This window comes from Aptenodytes patagonicus, chromosome 1 (genome assembly GCF_965638725.1).
Source record: "Aptenodytes patagonicus chromosome 1, bAptPat1.pri.cur, whole genome shotgun sequence".
Classification (NCBI taxonomy): Eukaryota; Metazoa; Chordata; class Aves; order Sphenisciformes; family Spheniscidae; genus Aptenodytes; species Aptenodytes patagonicus.
Window position 1 is genome coordinate 143,459,988 of NC_134949.1, and position 26,075 is coordinate 143,486,062.

At 49.4% G+C, this 26,075-nt stretch overlaps 1 protein-coding gene across 1 annotated transcript in view; it reads left to right on the forward strand.

Annotated features, from left to right (window-relative positions):
- Window positions 1–15,706: 15,706 nt before the first annotated feature.
- ARHGAP6 (Rho GTPase activating protein 6) overlaps window positions 15,707–26,075 on the forward strand; it is a 339,778-nt gene continuing 329,409 nt past the window's right edge. The window contains exon 1 of the mRNA XM_076357664.1: window positions 15,707–16,210. Within this exon, the coding sequence (XP_076213779.1) occupies window positions 15,707–16,210 (504 nt within the window). The remainder of the gene's footprint in view (window positions 16,211–26,075) is intronic.

Consider the following 26,075-nt stretch of genomic DNA (forward strand, 5'->3'; position numbering starts at 1 on the left):
TGATTTCTGGCAATGACAGCAATGGCTAATGCAGTTTTCAGAGAAGAGTGGAGAGGCGATATTGAGCCTCACAGAATAATTCTGTTGACAACCTGAGTTATTATACCAAGTGTATGATACTGTTTCAAGTCAAATACACATTTATGTTGCAGATATTCTCAATGAAATGGTAAAAGTAACAGCTGTAACAAGACAAGTTATGATTTATTTTTTTTTTAAAAACAAATATAGTACATAGGTTTTTGAAGTGTCCGGTTGTGATCTGCAAAGATCCAGGATTGCACACAAGTTTGCTCAAATGAGAAGGGTTAATCTGCGCATTAAATTGGCTTATACTTTCAAAGTAGTATTTTAGGGCAGGGTTCTCCTCCGGGAGACTGTTCCTGACCTCATTCAACCAATGTTCAATTTATTCACCTTCCTGAATCTTTGCCCTCTTTGGATAGTCTGTGACAAGTGCTGCGCTGGAGGAATTCCTGTTTTCCAGCAACTGGCTTGCTCTGCAGGTTTGTAGTCCATTGTTACAATTGCTGATTGGGTAAAATGAATTTCCTATGTCTTCTCTAGCACAGCTTGCAACGCAACAGAAGCAGAGGTAAAAGAATGCACTAGAATACCAGAGCTCCACTTAAACACCAACGGAGTCAGGCTGTTGGCACCAATAAGAAATTCTGTATTTAACAAATCTGCAAATATTTAAAATCCAAAGTTAGTCAGTTTTATATATAAACTCACCCACTTAGTCTGACTGCCATCCCAACTGGCCTTCTGTTTTCATGGAGTCTGCAAAAAAAATTGAGAATTGTCTGAAGTTAACGCAAACATAAATTTGCGGGAATCAATCTCAGCTATCCGACATACGCGCCAATTATCGCACTCAAACTAAAACTAGGGTTTCTCACTTTGTTCCTTCTGTGTAAAGCAAAGTCACAGCTCTTCATCGGTGTCTTAGAAAGGACAGCTACCTTCAAACACAACACTTTTTGTTTTCCTTGACTTTGTTTTCACTGCTTAACCTTCTGTGGAACTGCAGAACCAGAGACACAGGCACTACATCAAGCCGAAATTTAAGGAGCCTTCAACGGAAAGGGGAAATGAAATCCAGTCAGGCTGCCTAATGCTATCCCTTGAAATTATGACAACAAAACCAGTTCAAACAAACAATCTGGAAGAAAAGGTCTTTGTAAAACACCTCCTTTTCCTCCTGACAGCATGAATGTGGAAAAGCTTAGGTTCTGGCCAAAGCTGTAAGCCCATAAAAGGCTATTCTCTCCCATTTTAATTCTCTGATCCTTTTGCCCAAATGTGAAGTCACATCTTATTTCTCTGAAGTAGTTTTACACAACATAATTAGAGCTTGCGAGGAGCTGGGGAGGCACGGGGGAAACCCACAGGTCACCTCCAAGAGAGCAACATTTCCTTGCTGCTGCCTTGCCAATGATAAATTCATGCTTTATCCTAGGCCTCTGTTGTGGTTTATCGTGGCAGGCAGCTAAACACCGCACAGCCGTTCGCTCGCTCCCCTCCCCCTCAGCGGGATGGGGAAGAGAATCGGGGAGGGGGGGGGGGGGTGTAAAACTCATGGCTTGAGATAAAGACAGTTTAATAGGACAGAAAAGGAAGGGAAAATAATAATAATGATAAAAGAATATACAAAATAAGTGATGCACAATGCAATTGCTCACCACCCACCAACCGATGCCCAGCCAGTCCCCCAGCCAACTCCCCCCAGTTTATGTGCTGAGCATGACATCACATGGTATGGAATGTCCCTTTGGCCAGTTTGGGTCAGCTGTCCTGGCTGTGCCCCCTCCCAGCTTCTCGTGCACCTCCAGCCTTCTCAGTCTGTAGAGCATGGGAAGCTGAGAAGTCCTTGACTGGTGTAAGCACTACTTGGCAACAACTAAACCATCGGTGTGTTATCAACTTTGTTCTCATCCTAAATCCAAAACACAGCACTGCACCAGCTACTAGGAAGGAAATTAACTCTATCCCAGCCAAAACCAGGATAGCCTCATCTACATTTAACAGCTGCTCAAACCACTATTTCAGTTAAGGACTTTTTTCCTTTTAAACAGTTAGAAAAGACTCTGTGCTACCAATTAAAAACCGCTCTAATAATAGACAGGTGGTTGAACCCACACTGAACAATTGCACAACTTTTACTTTTGCTTTTCATTGTGCTGCTATAAAGCGCTACTGTTTTTACAAACATTAAACTTCTGGTATTTTGTAATCTATTTAGTTAAAATAAGCACGTTTAATTTTTCTTTACACAATTTCTGGTTGCTTCTTCCAGATGCGGGGGGGGGGGGGGATAAAAAAATCAATGCCACTGCTAAAAATCAACTGGGAAACTTCCACGAAACCAAAGGGGATCGAGACTTCCAGCGCCTCAGCAGACAACAGTGCAAAGCTCTGCACCAACAGACCGGCTGCTGTGGAAGAAGTTACAAGTCTGGTTAACGTGACAAACTGAAGATCCAGTCTTGGATGAGATGAAAGCTGTGAGCCATTGCCCGTCTGGTGCTCACATAAGATCCACAGCAAAACAAGAACTGAGCTGTTGTTCTTCAGAATGGAGAAATCTAAACAGAGGTAGCAGAACAAGTTGCATAAATCTAGAGCATCAACCACAGAAGGCACCAAGGCCACAAAGCCTGCACTGGGACCTGTTACACTATCCACTGTGTGGTGTTTGCTCCCCTTCCTTATTGCAAGTCAGCCCAGTCACTTTTGATAGGTACCCACGTCAGGGCTTGGTGTGACACACCAAACACTTGCAGATGCCCTGAAAAAGGGTCCTCCCTTTCCAGATCAGGCTAACAAGAGTCCAACAATTTAGCCACTCCTCTGCGCTGACAATCCCTGGGCAGCACAGCATCTGATGAGCTAGCAAAAGCCCTTCAGGAACACAAGGGTTCTTCCTACGGTCCTAAAAAACCAATTGCTTAGAAATAAATATAGCCAATATAAAAGAATCTCCCTACCATCATTCAGCTTTTTGTGTTCAGCATTTTCTGTGCCAGCAATTTGAGAGACTACGGCCACCAGTATAAGAGAAGCAGCGCAACTCCTAATATAGGCAGGCAGCCCTTTGTACCAGCGGAGCTCGCTGTCACAGCTCAGGCAGTGGAGAGGGTAGATCTGCCTGTGCACATCGGGGGTTACACCAAATCAGTGACACTCAGTGCCTACACTGAAAGCAAAACCTTAAGGTACGCAAAATCTTCCCTACTCCCCGTAATCACACCCACCACCTTTTCCCACAAAACAGGCCGTAACTTGTGGATTACATCTATTGAGTCCCAAACCAGGTTATATCTCCAAATCACAGTGAATTTGTAAGCTGTGGCCATTCATACTGAAGTTTATCTTTATTCACATAAATTTTTCTGGCCTCCCACACAGCCTGCAACTACCACATGCTCCCATAGTAACTGTAGAGTCTGTACTCTTTGTCTTACATAGGGGTATCCGTATTGCTGAGAAAGTTAATTTTTTAAAGACAACTCAGGAAAAAAACCACACCGTTCTTCTGACGTCTTAAGGAAAATGCAATTATATACCAGGGGAGAGAATTACTGGGGTTCCTAACTACTGGTGGCCAGAGCAATAAATGCTACAAACAATTACTTGCTAAGAGCGTGCTTTTTTCTCCAGCAATGCTCGCACCTCCTACGGTGGCCAGCCAGACACCCGCGTGGCCCCAGCAGGTACGGCGCCGTGCCTCGCCAGCTAACACCATGGCCCGACAGTTAGCATGAGCGAAGGGTCAGCGCGGTGACGGAGAAGCTGCCAACCGACTCGAGGGCACCCCAACCGCCCCTTTCTCCTCTTCCCCGCCGAGAGGGCAGCGTGCCCGGCCAGGGGAGCAGGGAAACGCGCCGTCGCGGCCGCTGGCCCGTCACACCTGGCTTTTCTCCTCCTGCTTAGGGCTCTGGGATGATGGTGGTGGTGGTGGCGGCGGCGGCGGGGCCGGCGAGGCCTGCGTCTCGCCCTCAGCACGCGGCTGCCTGCTGACGAGCGACTTGAGGGGCGCCATCCACTTCATCCAGAGGTCGAGGTCGACGTCGCCCCAGGGCAGGGTGGGGTCCTTGGCCGCCCGCCGCCGAAAGTCCTCGTCGTAGTTCATCCACGAGGTGCCCCCGTAGGTGGCGTGCAGCTTGCGGATGGTGTCCAGGTACTTGAACATGGCTCCGCAGCGCGCCGGGTGCTTCTCGCACAGCACGCTGGCGTACACCAGGAAGGCCGAGACCCACTGGTCCAGCGTGTCCCCCGGGCGCGGGCCGTGCTCGGGGGCCAGCTCTGTGTGGAGCAAGGAAAAGAGGTCAATGAACTCCCCCCGCCAGATCCGCTCCTTGGTGGCCTTGGCCAGCTGGTAGCCCAGCGGCCGCCGCAGCCCCACGTAGGGGGTGGTGGCCGCCGCCGCCGCCGCCTCCGCCGCCGCCTCGCCCTGCCCCGCCGCCGCGGCCGCCGCCGCCGGACCCCCGGCCGCGCCGCTCGCCGCCGCCGCTGCCGCCGCCTCGGCGCAGGGGCTGGCCGCCGCCGCCGCCGCCCCCAGCGCGGCCTGCCGCTCCAGCCAGCGCGGGTTCACGTAGACGGTCCGCAGGCGCGGCGCGGCCCCCGCCGCCGCCGCCGCCGCCCGCGCCGAGCCCTCGGCGCCGGGCTGGAGGCGCAGCACGGCCAGGGCGGCCGGCGCGCCGGCGGGCAGGTCGCTGCCCTCCCGCCGCGGGGCCGGCTGGGCCGCCGCCGGCACCTGGAGCAGCGAGGGCGCCGCCCAGGGCGGGGAGCCGCCCCTAGGCCCGGCGGCCGCCGCCAGCGCCTCTAGGCCCGGGAGGCCGAGCCGCGAGCCGGGCGCCACGGCGCCGAGCACCCATCGGGTCTCGGCGATCCCGCCGCGGTCCCGGGGGCTCCGCGACCTCCCCTCCTCCCGGCGCCCGGCGAGGGCCGTCCCCAGCGTCAGGGGGGCCGCGGTTCCGGCCCGGCGCCGACGGCGGCTCCGCCGCCTCCCACGTGGCATCGGCGCGGCGGCTGCGGGCAGGGCGCGCGGCGGGGGGCGGGGGCTACGGCCCGGCGGGGCGGGGGCGGGGCCGGGCGGGGCGGGGCCTGCCTCCCCGCCCCCCCCGCGGCTCTGCGCCCCCGGCCCCGCCCCCGGCCCCGCCCCCGGCCGCGGCCCCGGCCCCGGCCCCGGCCCCGGCCCCGCACGGCTCGGCCCCGGGTGAGCAGAGGCGGGGTGAGAGCCCGCCGCTGTCCCCAGGCACGTCTCGGCGGGCGGCCCGCGGTGGGCGAGGGGGTTAAGCGGTCCCCGCGATGTCGCATAGGTTGGTACCGTTTGGCACTTAAATGCCGGGCTTGGAGCATATAGCATATATACTCTATATCTCTAAAAAAAAATATACGTATATATATATATATCTATCTCTATCTATATATATAACTGTGTAGTGTGTGTATATATACACACACCATATATACACTATACATACACACTACATATATAAAAGTATATATATAGTGATATATATACACTATGTAGTGTATATACACACACACAATACAAATAACTATATATATACACACTACCGTATAGTAGGTATACAGTTGCAGTCACTCGTGTCATTATTACTGCTTCGGTACAGCAAATGTTTGGAGGAGTAATGACATTCCATCACTTTTCCCTTTCAGCATAAATGAGCATCTTTCTCTCTTCATAGAAAACGGCTTTATTTTAAAGGGTGCTCCTGTCACCCAGATTCAGCCGCCCTAGCTAAGCACCGAGCCGCCAATATGGGCAAACGCTTGCCAAGACACCTCAGGGTGTCTCGGCGACTGACCTGCAGAGTCCTGTGCCGGGTAAGAAACAGGGGAACGTGAGGACTTTACGGGAGACGCAGCCCTACGGGCAATTTCCTTCCTAGTCACGTCAAAACACGTTCTGTGTTAGCATGGCACAGCCATACACGTCTTACCAAGGTCACTGCCAAAACACACGGTGGCCTCTGTAGAAACAGGACCAGGCCATCGCAGTACTTGGTCACCACCCAGGTGACGGTCAAACACCACAGGAGCCAAAGCTGGGTGCTGGCCCCTCGTGTGGACTTAAGTTACGCACCCGCTCCCCAGCTGCTTCCACAGACGCTTCTGTAGCACTTTCTCCTCTGGAGAAGCAGCTTTGAACGTTGTGCTGAAATGCCTATAGATCACTTCCACTGTAATATAGACAAAAGTTCTCTAAAAAACATTACAGCTCTTCCCTCTTCACAGAAAAACTGGAAGAGCTAAATTTTAGATGTAAGTCTTTTTGTCCAAAAAATCAAATCCCGGGAATTACAAAGCTAGGAATTCTTCTGTAAGAAAAATGTAAGATAAAAGAGTGGCTTCGCTTTCTTTTATGCTTAATAAATTCTAAAGAAATAATGAGTAGCAAAATGCTCCTATTTTCTAATTCGCCCTTATTTTCACAGATTTGTTCAGAAGTCTGAACAAAATAGACTTTGCTTAATTCTTCAGATGACTACACTCACATTTTGATAAACAATTATTTTTTTAAAAAATGCTACCAAAACAGGTACAACTGTGATGAGCTTTTAAATATTTTTATTTTAACTTCTGTCCAGTATCTCCTCTAATTCTAGATTAATGGGGCATTAATAACACCAGAGATTGTTAAAATAACAGTTACACCATCATTTCTCTGAAACTTGCCCATGCAGCAGGCTTGCTAGTAAGTCAGGTGATACGCATTTATACAAAATCTCTGAAAATTTTCTGAAGGTTAAGGTTTTCTTGGCTTAATCCAAAACTCATATTTGGTGAGAACTGCAGAGTCATTCAAGTTGGAGGGGACCTGTGAAGTCTCTAGTCCAACCTCCTGCTCAAAGAAGGATCAAAACTGAATTCTGATGACATTGCTCAGTGCCTTGTCCAGTCGGATCTTGAAAACCACCAATGATGGGGATTCCACAACCTGTTCCAGTGCTTAATAGTCCTCAGTGATTTTCTTTTCCTTAGACGCAGTCCTGTTTCAGTTTATGACCACTGTCTGTCATCCACTCACTCTGCACTTCAGTACAGAGCCTGGCTCCACTTTCTTGATAACCCCCTTGCAGGTACTGGAAGGCTGCTATTAGGTTTCCCTTCCCCAGGCTGAACAACTCCAGCTTTCCTGGCATCTCCTCACACGGCAAATGCTCCAGCCTGGTGGCCCTCCAAGGGACTTGCTGAAGTTTATCAAGGTCCTCCTTAATTGGGGGAACCCAAACTAGATACAGTATTCCAGACGAGGTCTATTGGATGCTGTAAAAGGCAATAATCACTTCCCTTGGTCTATTGACTACGCTTCTGTTGATGCAGCCCAGCATGCTGTTAGCCTTCATCACTGCCAGGGCTCTCTGCTGGCTCATGGTCTATTGGCTACCAGGGGACCCAGGTCCTTCCCAGCAGAGCTGCTCCCCAGCCTGTCAGTGCCTAGCCCATAGAAATGCAGGGGGTTACTTCACACCTAGTGCATTTGTCCTCACTGGCTTTCATAAGAGTCCTGTTTTCCCATTCACCTGGCCTATCTAGGCCCCTCTGAATGGCAGCCCTGTCCTGGAGTACATTGGCTGGTCCACCTTAATTTGATGCTGTCCACAAACTGGATGAGAGTGAACTCTTGTCTCCTCCTCCAGGCTACTGATACGGATATTAAACAGGACAGGTCTCAAGATAGACTTCTGAAGAACTTCACTTGTAACCAGCTTCCAGGTAGAGTATGAACCATTAACCACTAAGATCCAATCAGTTTTTCTCTCATCTAATTGTCCCAACAAGGAGGCTGTGGGAGACCGTGCCGAAAGCCTCCTATCCGCTGCTCCCCCATCATCCATGCTTTGAGGCAGGTGATCAGGTTGGTTAGGCATGATTTACCCTTCGTAAATCCATGCTGGGTCTTTCCAGTCACCACCTTCTCCTCTACATGCACAGGAACGGCTTCCAAGAGTACTCGCTTTTGTGATTTTCCCAGCGTGAAGCTCACCAGCCTGTAGCTCCTTCGATTGCCCTTGCTCTTTTTGAAGATAGGTACAACATTTAGCCTTTTTCAGCCATCAGATACCTCTCCAAATCTCCATGACTTTCCGAAGATAAAAAGTGGCATTGCAATGACATTGGCCAGCTCTCTGAGCACCCTCATGAACCAGCATGCCAGCTGGTTCTCCAGACTCGCATAGGTTGGGATTCCTCAAGAGGGGATCCCTGACAGTACTTTTCCACTACTGCCAGATTCTCTTCTCCTTGAGGCACAAAGGGAGACTGTTGGTGAAGGTCAAGGCAAAGAAGGCATTGAGTACTTCAGCTTTGTCTGTGTCTGTGGCCACTAAGTCACCTGCTGCTTTGAGCAGAGGTCCCACATCTTCCGTTTTTAAACTTTCACTGCTACTGTGGTGGTAGAAGCTGCTCTTGTTGCCCTTGGCATCCTTTGCTGGTTTCAACCACAGCTGAGCTTTGGCTTCCCAAGCACCATGCCTGTATGCCCAAGAAACACTTCTGTACTCCTACTCTGTGTGCTAAGACTGAAGATATTTCAGAATAAAACTGATGACTGGAAAGTTGTAATTGTCAAATGCATTCACCCCTCAAAATATTTCTGAATTTTTATTGCATTATTGATCCATATCACTACTGCTCACTTTCAGAAATACAGACTTGAAAAGTTGAGGAGAGATCTTTCACGTTGCAGTAAGTCAGCCGACTACTGCATAAGGCAGTGACGGGCAATGGGACAGAACAAAGAATAAACATCCTCACTGGATTTAAGCTTTCACTGTAAAAAAATATGACAGTGCAAATGGTTAGGAAAGCCTTTTCGACTCCAGCAGTCAGCACATCCACTGTCTATATTGCTACTCCCAGCTCCAGGAAGGACTGTCCAATTCCTTGACTGCTATGGAAGTCTGCTGCCTCCCTGGGGCCCGGGTCAGAGACATCACTAGGAAGCTCCCTGGTCTGGTACGGTCTTCCGATTACTACCCACTGCTGGTTATACAGGCTGGCAGTGATGGGGTTGCAGAGACAAGTCCTGCAGTGATCAAAAGGGACTTCAGGGCACTGGGGCGACTGGTTGAAGGATCGGGAGCACAGGTAGTGTTTTCCTCTATCCCTACAGTGGCAGGGAAGGATACTGAAAGGAGCAGGAAAACACACCTGATCAACGCGTGGCTCAGGGGCTGGTGCCATCAGCGGAATTTTGGCTTTTTTGATCACGGGGAGGTTTACACAGCACCGGGCCTGCTGGTGGCAGATGGAGTTCAGCTGTCTCACAGGGGGAAAAGGATCATGGCTCATGAATTGGCGGGGCTCATTGAGAGGGCTTTAAACTAGGTTTGAAGGGGGAAGGGGATAAAACCAGGCTCACTAGAGATGAGCCTAGGGGTGGCGTGCCGATGCCGGGGGTGAAATCGATAGCCCAGCTCAAGTGCATATACACCAATGCACGCAGCATGGGCGGCAAACAGGAGGAGCTGGAAGCCATTGTGCAGCGGGAGAGAGATGACTTAGTCGCCATCACAGAAACATGGTGGGGTGACTCTCACGACTGGAGTGCTGCAGTGGACAGCTATAGACTCTTCAGAAGGGACAGGTGAGGAAGGAGAGGCGGTGGGGTGGCCCTGTATGTTAGGGAGTGTTTCAATTGTATAGAGCTCAACGATTGTGATGATGATAAGGTCAAGTGTTTATGGGTAAGGATGAGGGGGAAGGCCAACGAGGCAGATATCCTGCTGGGAGTCTGTTATAGACCACCCAACCAGGATGAAGAAGCAGATGAAGCGTTCTACAAGCGGCTGGCAGAAGTCTCACAATCGCTAGCCCTTGTTCTTGTGGGGGACTTCAACTTCCCGGATGTCTGCTGGAAATACAACACGGCAGAGAGGAAGCAGTCTAGGAGGTTCCTGGAGTGTGTGGAAGACAACTTCCTGACACAGCTGGTAAGTGAGCCTACCAGGGGAGGTGCCTCGCTCGACCTGCTGTTTACTAACAGAGAAGGACTGGTGGGAGATGTGGTGGTCGGAGGCCGTCTTGGGCTTAGTGACCATGAAATGGTAGAATTCTCGGTTCTTGGTGAAGTAAGGAGGGGGGGCAGCAAAACTGCAACCATGGACTTCTGGAGGGTGGACTTTGGCCTGTTCAGGACGCTGGTTGAGAGAGTCCCTTGGGAGACAGTCCTGAAGGGCAAAGGGGTCCAGGAAGGCTGGACGATCTTCAAGAAGGAAGTCTTAAAGGCGCAGGAGCAGGCTGTCCCTGTACGCCGTAAGAAGAATGGGCGGGGAAGACGACCGGCCTGGCTGAATGGGGAGCTCTTGCTGGGACTCAGGAAAAAAAGGAGAGTTTACCGCTTGTGGAAGAAGGGGCAGGTGACTCAAGAAGAGTACAGGGATCTCGTTAGGTCATGCAGGGAAGAAATGAGAAAGGCAAAAGCCCAGCTAGAACGCAATCTGGCCGCTGTCATTAAAGACAACAAAAAAAGTTTTTACAAATATATTAATGACAAGAAAAGAGCCAAGGAGAATCTCCATCCTTTATTGGATGCGGGGGGGAACATGGTCACCGAGGATGAGGAAAAGGCTGAGGTACTCAATGCCTTCTTTGCCTCAGTCTTTAACAGGCAGACCAGTTATCCTCAGGGTACTCGGCCCCCCGAGCTGGAAGACAGGGACGGCGAGCAGGATGAACCCCCCATAATCCAAGAGGAAGCAGTCAATGACCTGCTACGCCACCTGGATGCTCACAAGTCTATGGGGCCGGATGGGATCCACCCGAGAGTGCTGAGGGAGCTGGCGGAGGAGCTCGCCAAGCCGCTCTCCATCATTTATCAGGAGTCCTGGTTAATGGGGGAGGTCCCGTGTGACTGGAGGCTTGCCAATGTGACGTCCATCTACAAGAAGGGCCGGAAGGAGGATCTGGGGAACTACAGGCCTGTCAGCCTGACCTCAGTGCCGGGGAAGATTATGGAGCGGTTCATCTTGAGGGCGCTCACAAGGCATGAGCGGGACAACCAGGGGATCCGGCCCAGCCAGCACGGGTTCATGAGAGGCAGGTCCTGCTTGACCAACCTGATCTCCTTCTATGACCAGGTGACCTGCCTAGTGGATGAGGGAAAGGCTGTGGATGTGGTCTGCCTGGACTTCAGTAAGGCCTTTGACACTGTCTCCCACAGCATTCTCCTCGAGAAGCTGGCGGCTCATGGCTTAGGCAGGTGTACTCTGCGCTGGGTCAAAAACTGGCTGGACGGCCGGGCCCAGAGAGTTGCGGTGAATGGAGTTACATCCAGTTGGTGGCCGGTCACAAGTGGTGTTCCCCAGGGCTCAGCACTGGGGCCAGTCTTGTTCAATATCTTTATCAATGATCTGGATGAGGGGATCGAGTGCACCCTCAGTAAGTTTGCAGATGACACCAAGTTGGGCGGGAGTGTTGATCTGCTCGAGGGTAGGAAGGCTCTGCAGAGGGACCTGGACAGGCTGGATCGATGGGCCCAGACCAATTGTATGAGGTTCAACAAGGCCAAGTGCTGGGTCCTGCACTTGGGCCACAACAACCCCATGCAGCGCTACAGGCTTGGGGAAGAGTGGCTGGAAAGCTGCCTGGCGGAAAAGGACCTGGGGGTGTTGGTCGACAGCCGGCTGAACATGAGCCGGCAGTGTGCCCAGGCGGCCAAGAAGGCCAATGGCATCCTGGCCTGTATCAGAAACAGTGTGGCCAGCAGGAGTAGGGAAGTGATCGTGCCCCTGTACTCGGCCCTGGTGAGGCCGCACCTCGAATACTGTGTTTGGTTTTGGGCCCCTCACTACAAGAAAGACATTGAGGTGCTGGAGCGTGTCCAGAGAAGGGCAACGAGGCTGGTGAAGGGTCTGGAGAACAAGTCTTATGAGGAACAGCTGAGGGAACTGGGGTTGTTTAGCCTGGAGAAAAGGAGGCTGAGGGGAGACCTCATTGCTCTCTACAACTACCTGCAAGGAGGTTGTAGCGAGGTGGGTGTTGGTCTCTTCTCCCAAGTAACAAGCGATAGGACGAGAGGAAATGGCCTCAAGTTGCGGCAGGGGAGGTTTATATTGGACGTGAGGAAAAATGTCTTTACTGAAAGAGTGGTTCAACATTGGAAGAGGCTGCCCAGGGAAGTGGTGGAGTCCCCATCCCTGGAGGTATTTAAAAGACGAGTAGATGAGGCACTTAGGGACATGGTTTAGTGGGTGGTGGTGTTGGGTCGACAGTTGGACTCGATGATCTTAGAGGCCTTTTCCAACCTCAATGATTCTCTGACTCTATGATTCTATTGCAACCTTATGGGCAGCAGTTACACAAACAGCTTTGCTTCAGAAGAGATGGGCTGATGACCAACGTTGGATCAACTAGTATTGTCTCATTGTTCCCCTGCATATACGGCTACACAGCTGATATCTTGTGGCTGGGGGTTAGTGCTAAGGTTTGGGGACTAGGCCTGTCTTTTTGCTCTGTGCTTGTACAGTGCCCACCAGAGCCCCGGAGCCTAGCAGCATGGGTGGTGCTGCCAGGTCTCACAATAATGCAGTTCACAGTGATAATAAACAGCAACTTAAAAAATAATCAGTAAGTGTTTATATTGCTGTTGCCCCTGAAAGATACAGAGAGCAGCAAAGACGGGTAGTAAAGTTGTCTTCACAAAGCATCTCTATGCAAACGCTGCCTTTACTCACCGAATTGCAGCTGTGATGATTCTCAGGGTCTCTGTCTCATTAAAACTATCCTCCATTTTTTTATGAGGACTCTCATGGAGAAAACCAGCTGGGCGATAGTAATACCTGGGCTGAAGTAGGTGGAAATAAGAATGCTTTGCTCCCACTTCATTTAGAGTAGTTACTTGTAAGCTGGTGTGTGCTCCTAACATTGCACTTACCTGATTGTTCCCGTCTCCTTTCACAGGTTGTGTGTGCGGCGTGTAAGGAGCCGAGTCTGCACTTGGAGGTTTGCCCGCTGGCAGCTGGCTGTGCCCAAGAGTATCAGCTCTTCAAAGTGGGCAATGCACTTTACTGAGAACGGCAGGAACCGTTTCCAGTGGATTTTGGAGGCAGGCGTGATTGTCCTATCTGCTCCTCATGTGATTACAGCGCTGAATTTCCCCCTCTGCCTTTTTTCCTCATGTCTTCCTGCCCCTTCATGCTCCGATGATATGTTTGAAGAGGACCAAAGTGAATACTTGGAGCTACACGACTGTAAAGCTGTATTGTAGACGTGTCTTTCTCAGTGAAATTGCTAGCATGGGCACAGAACCGCAGAAACAAACTCAGATCATTGTTTTATCCTTCAGACCTTCTTTTTAGTCTCAAGCATGAGACCTTATTGAAGGCATTAATGAGGAGGCAAGATGAAGCTTTAAACAGAAACAGCTGCAACCTCAGCTGTGGAGGAACTAGCGGGCTTTGGAATTAGGCAATAGAACAGTTTATTAAAATAAGGGGGAAAAGCTCCTTTTCAGACAAAAAAAAATGGAGAAAAAAATCCCATTTGGAAACATTACATAAAACCAGAACACCTCCCTTTGAAAGTGGATGGGCTAGCGTGCCGTTTCTCTTCATGAACCTTAATAATGCCACAAAGGAAAGAACTGTCTACTCCCTCTATTGATGAAACTAGAAATTGCTGCCACGGAGCACTTTACCTGCACAGGCTCCAGGACGCCTGGGAGGACAACTCAACCCTGCACCGGGGTTTGAGGAGAAAATGCAGCATGCGGAGAAAATAACCCTTGTGTTATGCTCGAGGGCCTTTTTTTTTTTCAAAATAGCCAGTCTTTTTCTAAGGAATTTTAAGAGTTGTCTTTGATAGTTTGTTGTCTGCGATACTTTTGGGGAGAGTGTGGAGCTGGTGGTTTCTCAGGTCAAAAGAAGGATGCTCAGACCCCGCGGAATCAGTAGTCTAATGGTGATTTCATCTGAGACAGGGGAGATTCAAGACTTGCACTGGAGCTCTTAGCTAGTCAGTCCTTAGGCGTCTTCCACTCCCTCCATAAATAAAAGTATAGGTCTGGAAGCAAAACAGGGTTTGGGTTTGTGTGGTTTGCTTTTCATCTCGAAAAACGTAATGGCTGTATTCCTCACTGACAACAGATCTGAACTCATCCATGAAACTAATGGTTAGCTGCAGCTTAATAAAGTTGAAACACTAAGTAAATTATGGTGCGGGGCCTCCATAAAGAACCTGACAAGCATCACCATTGAACTGCTTCCAGTGAGGGGAGGACTCGGTGTTCCCAGCTGGGAGGGGGGGCAGGAGTCGGATCCTGCAGCTGAGGGACTGTTTCCTCCTCTCCAGGTGGGGAAGGAACTGGCTGGCTGGCTGCCAGCCTTCATGGGGCTGTGTGGTGTTCCTCCTCCGCATGCGTTCTGTTCCTGCATTTCTTTACGGTTTTGGCTTTCCCAACTTTGTTCCTTTCTCCTGATAAAGGTTTCCTTGCCTGTGCTCGGGGAGAGAGCAGAGGAAGTCTCTACAGAGGATCAAGCAAGTTTAGTTATTTGTCCTGAGGAGGCTCAGCTTCATTGATCCCGCTCCGTTTTTCTCCTGCCATGAGGTACCCAGCAGAACAGTTACAGGTCTTGGGTGACCCGTGCTGCCTGTGGGACTCATGTCCACGTGCCTCTGTGCGGGGCTGTTCTGCACAGACCGTCAGACAGAAGCAGCAGAGCCTGCGCTCAAAGTAGGTGTTTTTGTTGTGGTTAAATACCTAAGGCCATCTTCTCAAATTGGCACAGGATGGAAAGAGAGACTTGGGCCAGAATGTAATTGCTGGTCGAGATCCGCTGAAGTCCCTACAGACGTGTGCGGTACACTGCGAGCACCCCGCCTACTGCTGTAAGTTTCCCCTGAAGGCACCAGCTCTCCCCGACGCGGCCGGGGAGGATACGGGGGTCCCACAGCCAGCAGCCCAGCGCGCCCGCGCCGCTCACCAGCGGACGCCGGCGGGACGGGGATGCGGCGCTGGACTTGGCGGGGTCACCCCGGGGCTTTCCCCGGCTGCGCCTCCGGAACGATCGCTCCGAAAAACAACTGCCCCTCGCTACTCGATCCCTCCCCAAAACGGACCCGCGCAGCGCAAGTCCGCCCGCTGCGCCCCGTCGGGGCCGCCCGGGGCAGCGCCCGGGAGCCGCAGCCCCGGTGCCGGCGCAGCCCGGCGGGGCTGCCGGCCGCCGCGCCCCCGACGTGGGCGCCCCGCGGCGGCGCCGGGCTGCGGGCGACACCGGGACCGGCTCTCCCCGCCTCGGAGGGAGGCAGGCGGGCCCTGCCGCCCGGGGACCCGACGGGGTGGGGGGGCGGCGAGCGGCTCCCGTGCGCATCGCGGCCGAGGGGGGAGTGACTCTGGCAGACCGCGGCGAGCCGAGATAAAAGCTCGGCTGCTGCCTCCTTCCCTCCCCTTTTCTCTCGTAACTTTTTTTTTTTTTTTCCCTTTCCCTCCCTCTCCCTCCCAGCAAAGTGACCGCGGCGGCGGCGGCAGCCCCGGAGCAGCCCCAGCGCCGGACGCCGCCATGAGCCCCCCGGTGCCGCCGTCGGGCCGCGCCGCCGGGGGCTGAGCCCGGGCGCGGGGGGCCCCGCGGGAGCCGCGCCGCTCCGCGCCGCCGCGGCGGGGGCCGGAGGCAGAGGCAGCGAGAACCCGGGACCCCCGGCCACCCCCGCCGTGCCCGGGACAGCGGCCGCCGCGATGTCGGCGCAGAGCCTGCTGAGCAGCGTCTTCTCCTGCTCCTCCCCGGCCGCCGCCGCCCCCGCCGCCGCCAAGAGCCTCTCCAAGCGGAGGCTCCGCCAGACGCGCAGCCTCGACCCCGCCATCATCGGCGGCGGCCGGGAGGACGGCGAGGGCGCGGGCCGGGCGCCGCGGGCGCGGGCCGCCGGCAGCCCCCCGGGGGAGCGCCGCGGACCTCGGGGCGCCCCGCCGCCCCCCGGCGCCTCCTTCTCCACCCCCAGCACCCCGCTGGAGCGGTCGCCGCCGGGCAGCGCCCTCTTCGACGAGGAGAGCCCCCGCGGGAAGCGGAGCCCCGGCTGGGAGCTGCCCTTCCTGGCGCGCACCCCCTCGGCCTCGGCGCTGAGCGGCCCCGCCGGCCCCGCCAACAGCATCTTCTCCTCGCCCCGGCGCTGGCTGCAGCAGAGGAAGGGGCAGCCCTCGCCGCCCGGGCCTCGCCCCGCCGCCTACGTCGTGTGGAAATCCGAGGTAGGCCCGCCCGCCCCCCGGGGACGGGCACCCGCCGCGCCGCCCTCGCCCCCGGCGTGCGCCGCCGCCGCCGCCCAGCCCGCCCCCCGGCCCCTCGGAGCCCCGCAGCCGCCGGTCCCCGGGAGGCGGCGGCCCCGCGGGGGCGCCGCCTGCGCCCCCCCTCGGTGGTCGGTGCGCGGCGCGGCCCCGCGCGCGTCCGCGGGAGGGCCGGCCGCGGCCCCGGGCTGTGGCTGCGGTGCCGTCGAGGCCGCCGTGGGAAACGGGCAGGGGCGTTAGCGCCGGGCGCGGGGATCCGCGGCGTTGGCGGGACGGACGGCGGCGTCTGATGTTCCCTCGACGGGCTCCATGTATAGTTGTCCCGGGTATGTAAAACCATCCCCTCCCAGTTTCACACCTCGTAAACCGGAGTATGCGATGGCTTCTAACAAGATAGACAAATTATTTTTAATGTGTACACCCAGCGATCTGTGATTTATTTGACAACGCACATGTGTCAAAACCACATGAGGAGCGATTGTATCCAAGACAAATCCAACTTTGCAATGCAAATATTTATTCGTTTAACTTGGATGTCGTCGGTGTTGGGCTGCAGATACCATACCATCTGGGCGAATGTATTCAAAGAATGTGGCATTGTTTCCTGATTGCTATTGCTCGGCGAGTTGGTTATGCACAGCCCTTTGTAGCGGGAGAAGAAATTTTTTGTTTGAAGAAATTGTCCGTCCTCTTTGTGGCGTTTAGGTTTCCCGCTTAACTGTTCAGTAGTGCCTCCTGGAGCTTTTGGGATGGGGTCAGAAGGCAGCCTTTTCGTTTTATTGCCATTTCCATTAAAGATGTATTTATTATAAATAGCCAACACTACCTAGGTCTATCAAGAAAACAGCCCAGTTGTTTCAGCGGGATGCAGAAGTCCTTGAAAAATCGTTACCTTACACAGTGATCTGGGATGCAAAGCCACACTAGGCACCATCATGGCACCAGATTACCAAAAGTAGTTTTTAAGGGCAAAGGCCGCCTCTCGCCTTGAATGAGCTCCCCGCGTCCTCCTGCTAGCTTGGGGTATAAAAGCTGTCAACATCTGCCAGCTGGGATGGAGTGTAGCACCTGGGTGGTGACTTCGGGCATGATGCTGGCTAATGCGGAAAGAGGCAGCAAAGATTTTTAGCAGTTTTCAAAAATGGATTAAGTCTTGTGAGCGGAAGTTACTTGTAGCAGTATTTCATCTTGATGCTTGAATTTTAAGATAGTTAAAAATTAAAGATTTCAAAGAACTTTGTGGGAGTTGCAGTGTCAGTGACAAAAAACCTCCAGTGAGACGGTGGGTAATGACCTTTAGATGCTCACACTAGTTAAGGGTAAGTCGGCTGCTTATCCACTTACGATTTGATAAGGAACATCAAAAAGTGTAAGATACGTAAGATTTCCTGCGCAGAGTTTCCTGACTGAGTCCAAGATTCAGAGCATGGTCTCTGATCTGCAAAAGTAAGCGGGTCTCCCTGTTTTCACTGAATCCGTGCGAAGGTGTCGAACACTCGGGGCACGTAAAGGTTAGTTTACCTGGCATTTTTTTTGCAGGTCTGTATGTTGTCAAACCATGTAGCACAGCACACCTTCAGACTGCAACTTCAAAAGTACAATTATTTTTCCTACTTTGGTTTGTATCTAGCATTTTTAAAGAGTCAAACCTTTTTTTCTGGGGGGGGAGGGGTTAGATTACTAATAACATGATTGCATTGCATTGTGATGCAATAGTTAAATTTGATTCAGTGCAGTTTCACGTGATGTTTCAGCGCTGTTCTCTGACAACAAACATTGTTTACTTGGCGTTTGAACGTGGGTAGGTATCTTTCATGCATTTAAGAAATGGGTGTTTACGCTAACAAAGTGCGGTCTTGTATTTTGGAGGCATCTTTCCTGTTGGTGAGGCCTGATTTTTAGGGTAACCTGGTACGTATGTGTAAGTGCAGTTTAAAAAAAAATCAGCTTTACATTAGAACAAAAAAACCCAACGTGCCATTCTGGTGTAAGAGAACAATTTTGGGAATGTCTGAGCCCAGCGCTGTCAGGACAAGCGAGTATCCGCGTCTCTGTGCCGGGTGCCCGTGTCCGGGCTGGGCAGGTGGCCGGGCTGCCCCTCTCCACGAGCCCTCAGTTGGGCACAAATGTCATCGCGGTCGCCGTCCCAGCAGTCACGGTGGTGGATCTGCGACGTAGGAGCAGGGTGTGCTGCACCTGAAAGCCGGGCTGCCGCGGCGGGTCAACTTCGTCCCCGTGGATTTGTGGCATTGTATGTTGGTTGACATATAGCCTGATACCTGCTGGTTTCAGAGTTTCTATTTGCAAGGCGTTATACAAATATTAACTTAGTTATAACTGCCAGCAATGACATGTATAAATGGGTTTAATCTATATTTTAAATGAAACTGCACATACATAATTTTGATCATATTCCCCCTCTTGTTGCAGGCATGCGTACTAATGGTCATTCAGTTTGGTTTTATCATAAACTGGCATTGTTCATCAAGGATTTGGTTGCTTGCTTCCTATTTAGTCCTTCTTGGAAAAAGACTTGTTCAGTTTTTAGGAAGTGAAGGATTCTCTGCCTCTGCAGCTTCACCCTAGCTGTGGCAAAGCACGTGTGCTTGAGGAGGTGAGAAAAACACATTTTCCTGGGTGAAAAGGAAATAGCTATTTATAATATTGTGACTTTAAAAGGTCCCATTATCGAAATTATTGTATTCTCAATAGGATATCTGTCGTTCAGTTTTTTCCAGCTTGAAAAATGAAGTACATCATGACAATGATCTTACTCAGCTGTAAAAGGCAACTGAACGGATGACTGCAAGCTGAAAATGAGCATGGAAGGTTTTGATCTGATTATTTAAAAATTTGCGTCCTATTAGCTGGGGAATAAGTGATATTCATTACAAAACCTGTTTTCTTTACCTTCATTCCAACATTTTCAGTATAATTGCACTTTTTGGAAAATATTTCTCTAAAGCCACTGTGCAAGCAACAGGGTTATGCACTAAAAATAATATTTTAGGAGATATATGTGGAATTATTTTCTTCCCCCTACCTTAATCTCCAACGCGGTAAAGAGAAGTAAAAATGCAATGGAGGTTTTATCTTCAGAACCTCCCAAAATAATGACTTCTGAGCAGGACGTCCTTCACCTGTCCCAAGCTGGATCTGTGCAGTGGCGTCTAGAGGGATGCGGTGAAGATGCGGTTTGCAGCACGCGCTGGCGCGCGAGCTGTGCGAATCCTGCCCTTGGGCAGCCCGGTGCTTCAGGGCTGCAGGGGTAGGAGCACCTGGCCTGGCTGTATTCAGATTTTAAAGCCTGCACCAAGCGCTCCCTTACCAGCTCAGCTGCGATTTCTGTATGCGGGGCCAGTATGTCCGTAGTGGCTTTGATACGAGGCCAGGAGAAGGATGGCTTGTTTGTTTTACCTTTTTTTTTCATGGTAGTTCTTTGACTTCAGCACTTTATGCCACAACCCTGCCTACTGGCCTAGGGACGGAAAGGTTGCTGCTCAGTTCACGCGGCCATTCATAAATAATTTTTGGTGGAACGCCAGAGTGCAGAGGGGATTTCCAGTTTCAGCAGCAGGTCACACCTTAGAGGCTTTACACAAAGGAAGGTGTTAGGCCTGTATTCTTGGATCCACAGATTTTTGGATGTGAAGCATCATGTGACAGAGGTGTCTCTCACTCCTGCGTGGTCTGGCTCTTCTTTATCAACATGTAATTTTATTCACAAGAATATTTTACCGTTGCAAAGATTATTTTTAGTAGAGCTTTACTTTGCTGACAGGCATTCTTTCCCCTTTCTATTATCTGCTCATGTATAAGCTGCTTAAATAAAAAACCTGTCCCTGGGTCTGTGGAAATCAGTGACAACATTTCCAGTGGTTTCAGCGGGGCAAAGCTGAGGGGGATTTTTAACAAGGGAAAAAAGCATTCATCCTCAATTCCCATCAGATCTCAGCTGTCCTTTTAAGCCATTTTCCTTAAAGAAAATTCACTTTCGCTTACAAAATTAAGTCTGTTATGACTATTATGCTTTCATTAAGTGTTTCATAAGGTCGAGTGACTCTCTAAGTAAACTAAATATCGTGGAAAAAGGTGGTAAAAATATGTAGAGATACATTAATGCCTTGATTCTGCCAACAGAATACAGTCATACATTTATGCTTAAGTACGTGAGTAGTCCGGTACAAGTTAAGGATGCTTACAGTGACTGACTGGAATATGTTTGCCAGGTAAAAAGTCTAAAATAGCTCAAAATGAATAGATCTGTGTGAAGTCTCAAGTTGCGTTAATTCTTCTGCTTATTTTTCTGTCCTAAAGACGTCAATGGAAAGCCACAGCACGTGTATAACAAATAGGGCAAATCATGTGAATGTATCCGAGTAATCTCTTTGTTATGATAAACCAAATCTACACACTTAAACTTATATGGCCTGATTATTTTGCTGTCATACTCCATGTGTAACTGACTAATTAAACTTTAACATCTCCAGCTGCTAGGCTTTTTTGGGGGAGAGCTGTTTTTAAAGTAACGGTAGCGTAACATCTGCAGCCTTCCCGCTTGCGTGCCTGGTCGCTGGGAAGCAGGAGGCACCGTTGTGAGTTTGGAACTTGCTCCTCGGCGCCTTCAGGTTGCTGCGGGCGGTTGGCTCAGCCCGTCCTCACTTCTTCCTCCTCCTGGCGCAGCCTGCGATCGACCTGCCTGCTCGCCCGGGGAGGCTTTCTGTCAAGCACACCGGGGCAAGGGGTTTCCCATGGTGCGAGAGGGAAGGTCGCCCTGGTTCCTCACCAGGTTTTGGGGGAGAAGCCAGGAATCGTCCTGGTGTCTCCTGAGCTGCTGGCTGGCCAAGCTGTGGCTAGCTGCAAGGGTGTTAGAGATGCTCATCTGCAATATCAGAGCAACATTAGTTTAGCTAAATTATTTTATAACTTCTGTTTGAGTCATATGGAGTGATAATTTGGGGCACAGTTGTCAGAAGTAGTGAACGCTCACAACACCGGTTTCAGCTAATAGTTGCCTTGGGAGGTCAACTTCCATAAATTCACTTGCTTGATACTTTAAGAGTTTAAAGCCATTGGGAAGGCTGTTTGAGAGTTTCTCTTTCCGTATCTCCTTGCTTGCCAAAGTTTCCCCCTGAGCATCATTGTTTTTGCGAATTAATTTTAACCCCATTTTTCCAAGTTGCTGTGAGTGGCTAGCTTACTCCTATCTGCTTTTTTACAGCCACTGCTTGCTTCAAAACTATGCTGATGGAAGGACATATGTGAAAAATACTTTCAGAGATAAAGGGTAAAGCAAAATTCTTAACTGTTGGGCAAACTGAGAGGCCGCATTCCCATATGGATATATATCTTTGGGTGCTTCAAATGAATATTTTTCTTTGAGGTTAGTGGGACAAGTTGTTTTGGAGAGAGGAAGGACTGATCGCGTAATCAAGTTTGCAGGAGCAGAACCTGTTCATTGTAAATTTAGAGGAGGGAGAGCTTTTCTTTATTTTTCCTTCCCCTGTTCAACTCGTGAGCAATGATTGATGTGTATTCAGAAACATGTAGGTTACCTACAGAAAAGAGAGAAAGGAGGCAGTTTTCTCCTATTCGTTAGGATGCATGGAGAAACCATGAAATAGAAGTATATATACTGCATCGCTTTCAAAAGATCTAGGATGGGATACGTAAGTGAAGACATGCTTTCCCCAGTTTTCACTAGGCATTGCACTTCAAGTGGTGTTGATGTGACAGCGCATTTGTCAAACCAGGGGTTAAGCCGAAGCTTTCGAGGTGTAAAAACAAAGCTGCTGCACTTGGAACTGGCTCTACCACTGAAGGCTGCAATAGTTCACATCGTCTAACGGTCAGTACTCCCCAATAAACTAGCTTAACGCTATACGTGCAAATATTTTAACGGAATACCTCCTCAACATTTAGTCTCTTGTGACAATGCCATATTTATTGCTCTCCAGTTGCCGTAGTCTTACAGGCTTTATCTTCGCTGAGCTCTTGGCCTCATATTTTTGACTTCATTGCTTCTGCGTTTGCCTGTGTTTATTGTGCGGCTTGTTATGATGAGATGCTCTACAATTGTTTCCCCATCAGATGGAAAATTTGTCCATCTTTGGGAAGGAATCACAGGGAATGTATTAAACTGCCATCAGCACTAGCTGATCTTTTTGCCGTAATGATCTCTTCAGAGTGATACGTAGCTGAAATTAAATGTGAGCTCACTGTTACACTTATCCTTAAGCACCTTGATACCTAACCCAGACATCTTTTGATATGGATGGAAGAGGGGTTTGAACATATTCCTGGATTAACTGTCCAGGAAGCAAAATGGGGGTCTAGCATGTTTAAACGGCTTTTTGTCACCTTGTTTTTTTGGTCTTCCTTCCTCCAAACATTTAAAAAACTGGACACTCCCCCGTCCCCAAAATTGCTAACTTGCATTTTTCCCTTTGAGGGGGACTTTTTAATGAGATATGCGAGAACTGTATTTTGGAAGGTTTTTGTTTTTTAAAGTAAAAAACTTTGTGCTGATATTTACCACTGAACTGTTCTGCTTTATTTTCTTCCATAAGACACCCTAAAACACTGGACACACAGATTAGTTTCAGCCTAAGTCCATCCCATTCAATGCTGTAAGAGTTCTGTAATTGCAAAATTTGGTGGGCAGAAATGTTGTGGGTCTCGTATGAAGAGGAATGCCATTAAAAGTAACTAAATATATTCAACATTTCTGAATTTGGCAAATGAACTCTTCCCATTCCCAACTAAATTACGTCTGAAGACATTTGGTGAAAATATGGGAGCTGACAGCTAGGACAGACAGAATTCTCCCCAAGTGTGCATTGCTTAAGTAACGGGAAAGGGACTGAAAAGTAATTTTGAGCAGCCTCTAAAATATCAACAACCCAGACTGCTGTCTTGACTTCATGATGGATTTGCAGTGTAGTGTTTGAGAACGTAAGGGTGACTGGGATTAAGCTGATGTTTTAAAACATAGTTTTTGTACGTCCTAGTTTACACTGGTTTTTCACGGAACCAGGTGTCTGGATGGTGGGAGAAGAGGCCAAATATTCCATTCAGCTTACGGAAACTGGAAGGGGGGCAATGAGGAGATAAGGGCAAGATTCAGACTTCATTGGAATTTGACATTGCGACTCATCGTCCAATTTTGCAAGGTATTCAGCTCTCAGACTTCAATCTGACAGAGTACTCAAGTGTGTGCTTTACTTTTGGCGGGTGAATACTACTAGTATCAGGTAGGAAGCAAAGCCTTTAGTTGTCATTCAGTCCTAGGAATTTTACTTACTTTACCTCCCTTTAAAACTTTTGTATCTATTGTTTTGTGCATATTTTTAAGCTGTGTTTGTTCAAAATCATTTCTATTATTTTTTATCTAGTCTTACCCTGTAGCAATAACACATATCAATGGAAATGTATGCGTGGGCTTTCTGGTTGAGTTTCAGCTTTTCCTAGATGTGTACAGACTGGCTATTTCAAGTTACAAGTCTGTTCCACTCTGGTTGTCAGCAAGGAGTTATTAAATCCCTGGGAAAGTTAAGAGTGTTTTTGAAGGATTTGATGAGCTTCCAGTGCTTGACGCTCACCACATTGTCGTACTGGAACCAGATGCTGGGTACCACATGTTCGTGTTTTTGGAGCTAAGTAGGTTAGGTACTGTGTCTCTGGCCCGTGAATACAAACACCAGTTTCCCGCCCTAAAGCTCCTATCCCTGGCTCATCATCCTCACAATCCTGGCTATGGGAACAGCTTGCATCAGCCTCCCAAGTTGTGAAAGCAGAACTGTCTTCTCTGGATCTTCCTACTTGCTCTCTTCTGTATCCTCTCAAAGCAAAGACCTTCTGATTTATGGTATTTCTGCATGAGGACTCTTTGACAGCGTAAGGTTGAAAAGAGATTTTTGAGCATTACACTTAGTGAGGATGCACGTGAGCACACAGTCCCATGCAGAAACTCTCCCTGTGGCTGCTGAGAACCTGCTGGGGACTTTGGGCAGATCTTGCTTTTCTCTTTTCTCCCTTGTTCGTTTATGAGTTCCTGTTCCAGGCACTCGGACCTTTTCAGGTTGGGCTTGTCTTTTATCCGTTTCTAGTTGTCCTTGTTATGTATATCTTCAGTTATCTTCCGTGACAAACATTAAAAAGGAAGAGAATGTGTCTTTTCCTTGCTTTCGTCACCTGAAGTTCATACTAAAAAAAAGCTGCTTTACTCTGTAGCCTATTATTTGGATTGGCCAAGTCAAATGTCAATGAGTCCTTTTTTTCTCATAAATGGACAAAATGGGGGTTTCAGCAAAATACAAAGTATGATACAGACTTTGCTAACAAATGAATTATTCATTTTTTTCATAGTGTGATTAAGATTACTTTTGCACTGCCTCACAGTCATGCTTCTCCAAAGGACTGGCTCCCTGGATTTGATTTTCAGTGATGGGACTGTACCTCCACTGAACATCTATAACTGATTTTGTAAGAGGAAGACTAATACATTTTTTCCATTGCTATTTTCAGGTTTTATGTGCTTTATCCTTTTGTTTTCTGCCACTGTTGTAATACGGCAAGATAGTTTTTGAGCACTGTCTTTTTCTTTTTTCTCTAAAGGGTAATTTCAGTTGAGTTGCACCCTACTGAGAGTAATGTGGTGAGAAACCGGTTGGCAGTGCTCTGTTCAGTTTTCATTTGCCTCTCTCTCTAAAAGTCTAAAAATATTCCTCCTACAGGAAATGTTTTTCATTCTGTTATGTCTTTTGCTTCCCGTAGGAGGTATTTCTTTTAATTTATTGAATAAACCTTTCTGAATTGTATTCCCATAAGAGTTTAGGCACAATAGAGTCTTTGGGCAAACTGTCTGAGAGATCTCACCATCTTCTGTTTTTAGCAGATATGCGATTGTTTCTTTATACAGTGCCATCAAGCTCTGGGACAAGCTGACACTTACGTGAAATGGGAGAGTTTGAAGCTAAAGAACGCGGATTAACACATCTGCGATAACCTCTCAAATTTTGTTGTTTTGATCGTACGTATCATATTTATCTTTCTTAAATCATAAAGAAATCCCTCTTCTCTTTTCCCTGCCCTCGATTTTAAAAGGATTCTGGGCAGTATTTTGATCTCAAGCTCATTACCACAATTTCTTTTGTAAGTGTACGTGTATATAGGAAGGCTAAATCCTCGTAACATCCTGGTTGGAAGTCAACTATGTTTAGCTGTTAATTTTATGTGGATGACAGGGCAGGCTGTTATTTGAAAGGGGCAGTGGGGAAAGAGAGGCTGGGATAGATTACATTTTCATGCTCCAAAATAAGACCCTATCTACTCTATCCCAAATGAGAACAATATGGTTGAGTTTTCTTGTGGCTATTTCATAACATTCCTGCTGACAAAATACGGTGTGCCTTTTGCGCATTGCTTCACTACTGTTTCTCAAGCATGTGTTCGTGTCTCTGCATCTAGTGACAGCTCTTGTAGCAGCACGCCATGGGGACACGTCTCTCAGGTCTCTAGAAGGGGACAGCATATTCGCAAACTATATACAAAGTGGGTTGCGCTAGAGAGCGGGTACCAGACCATAGCCAGCTGGGAGAATTAGGCAGCCAAATTACTTAGATAAACACAATTGAAGTTGCACTTTTTCTTCAGGGATAATGTGCCTTAATTCTGTATTCACTAAAGGCGCGTGGTGTAATTAGCAGTCAACCTGTGTGGAGGGTTTTAAAGCAACTTTTTAGTAGAATAATTAGTAAGATTTATATTGGTACATTTGCATATTTGAAAAATCTCTGGTACACTGTCCAAAATGCTTCTTGCCCCTTTT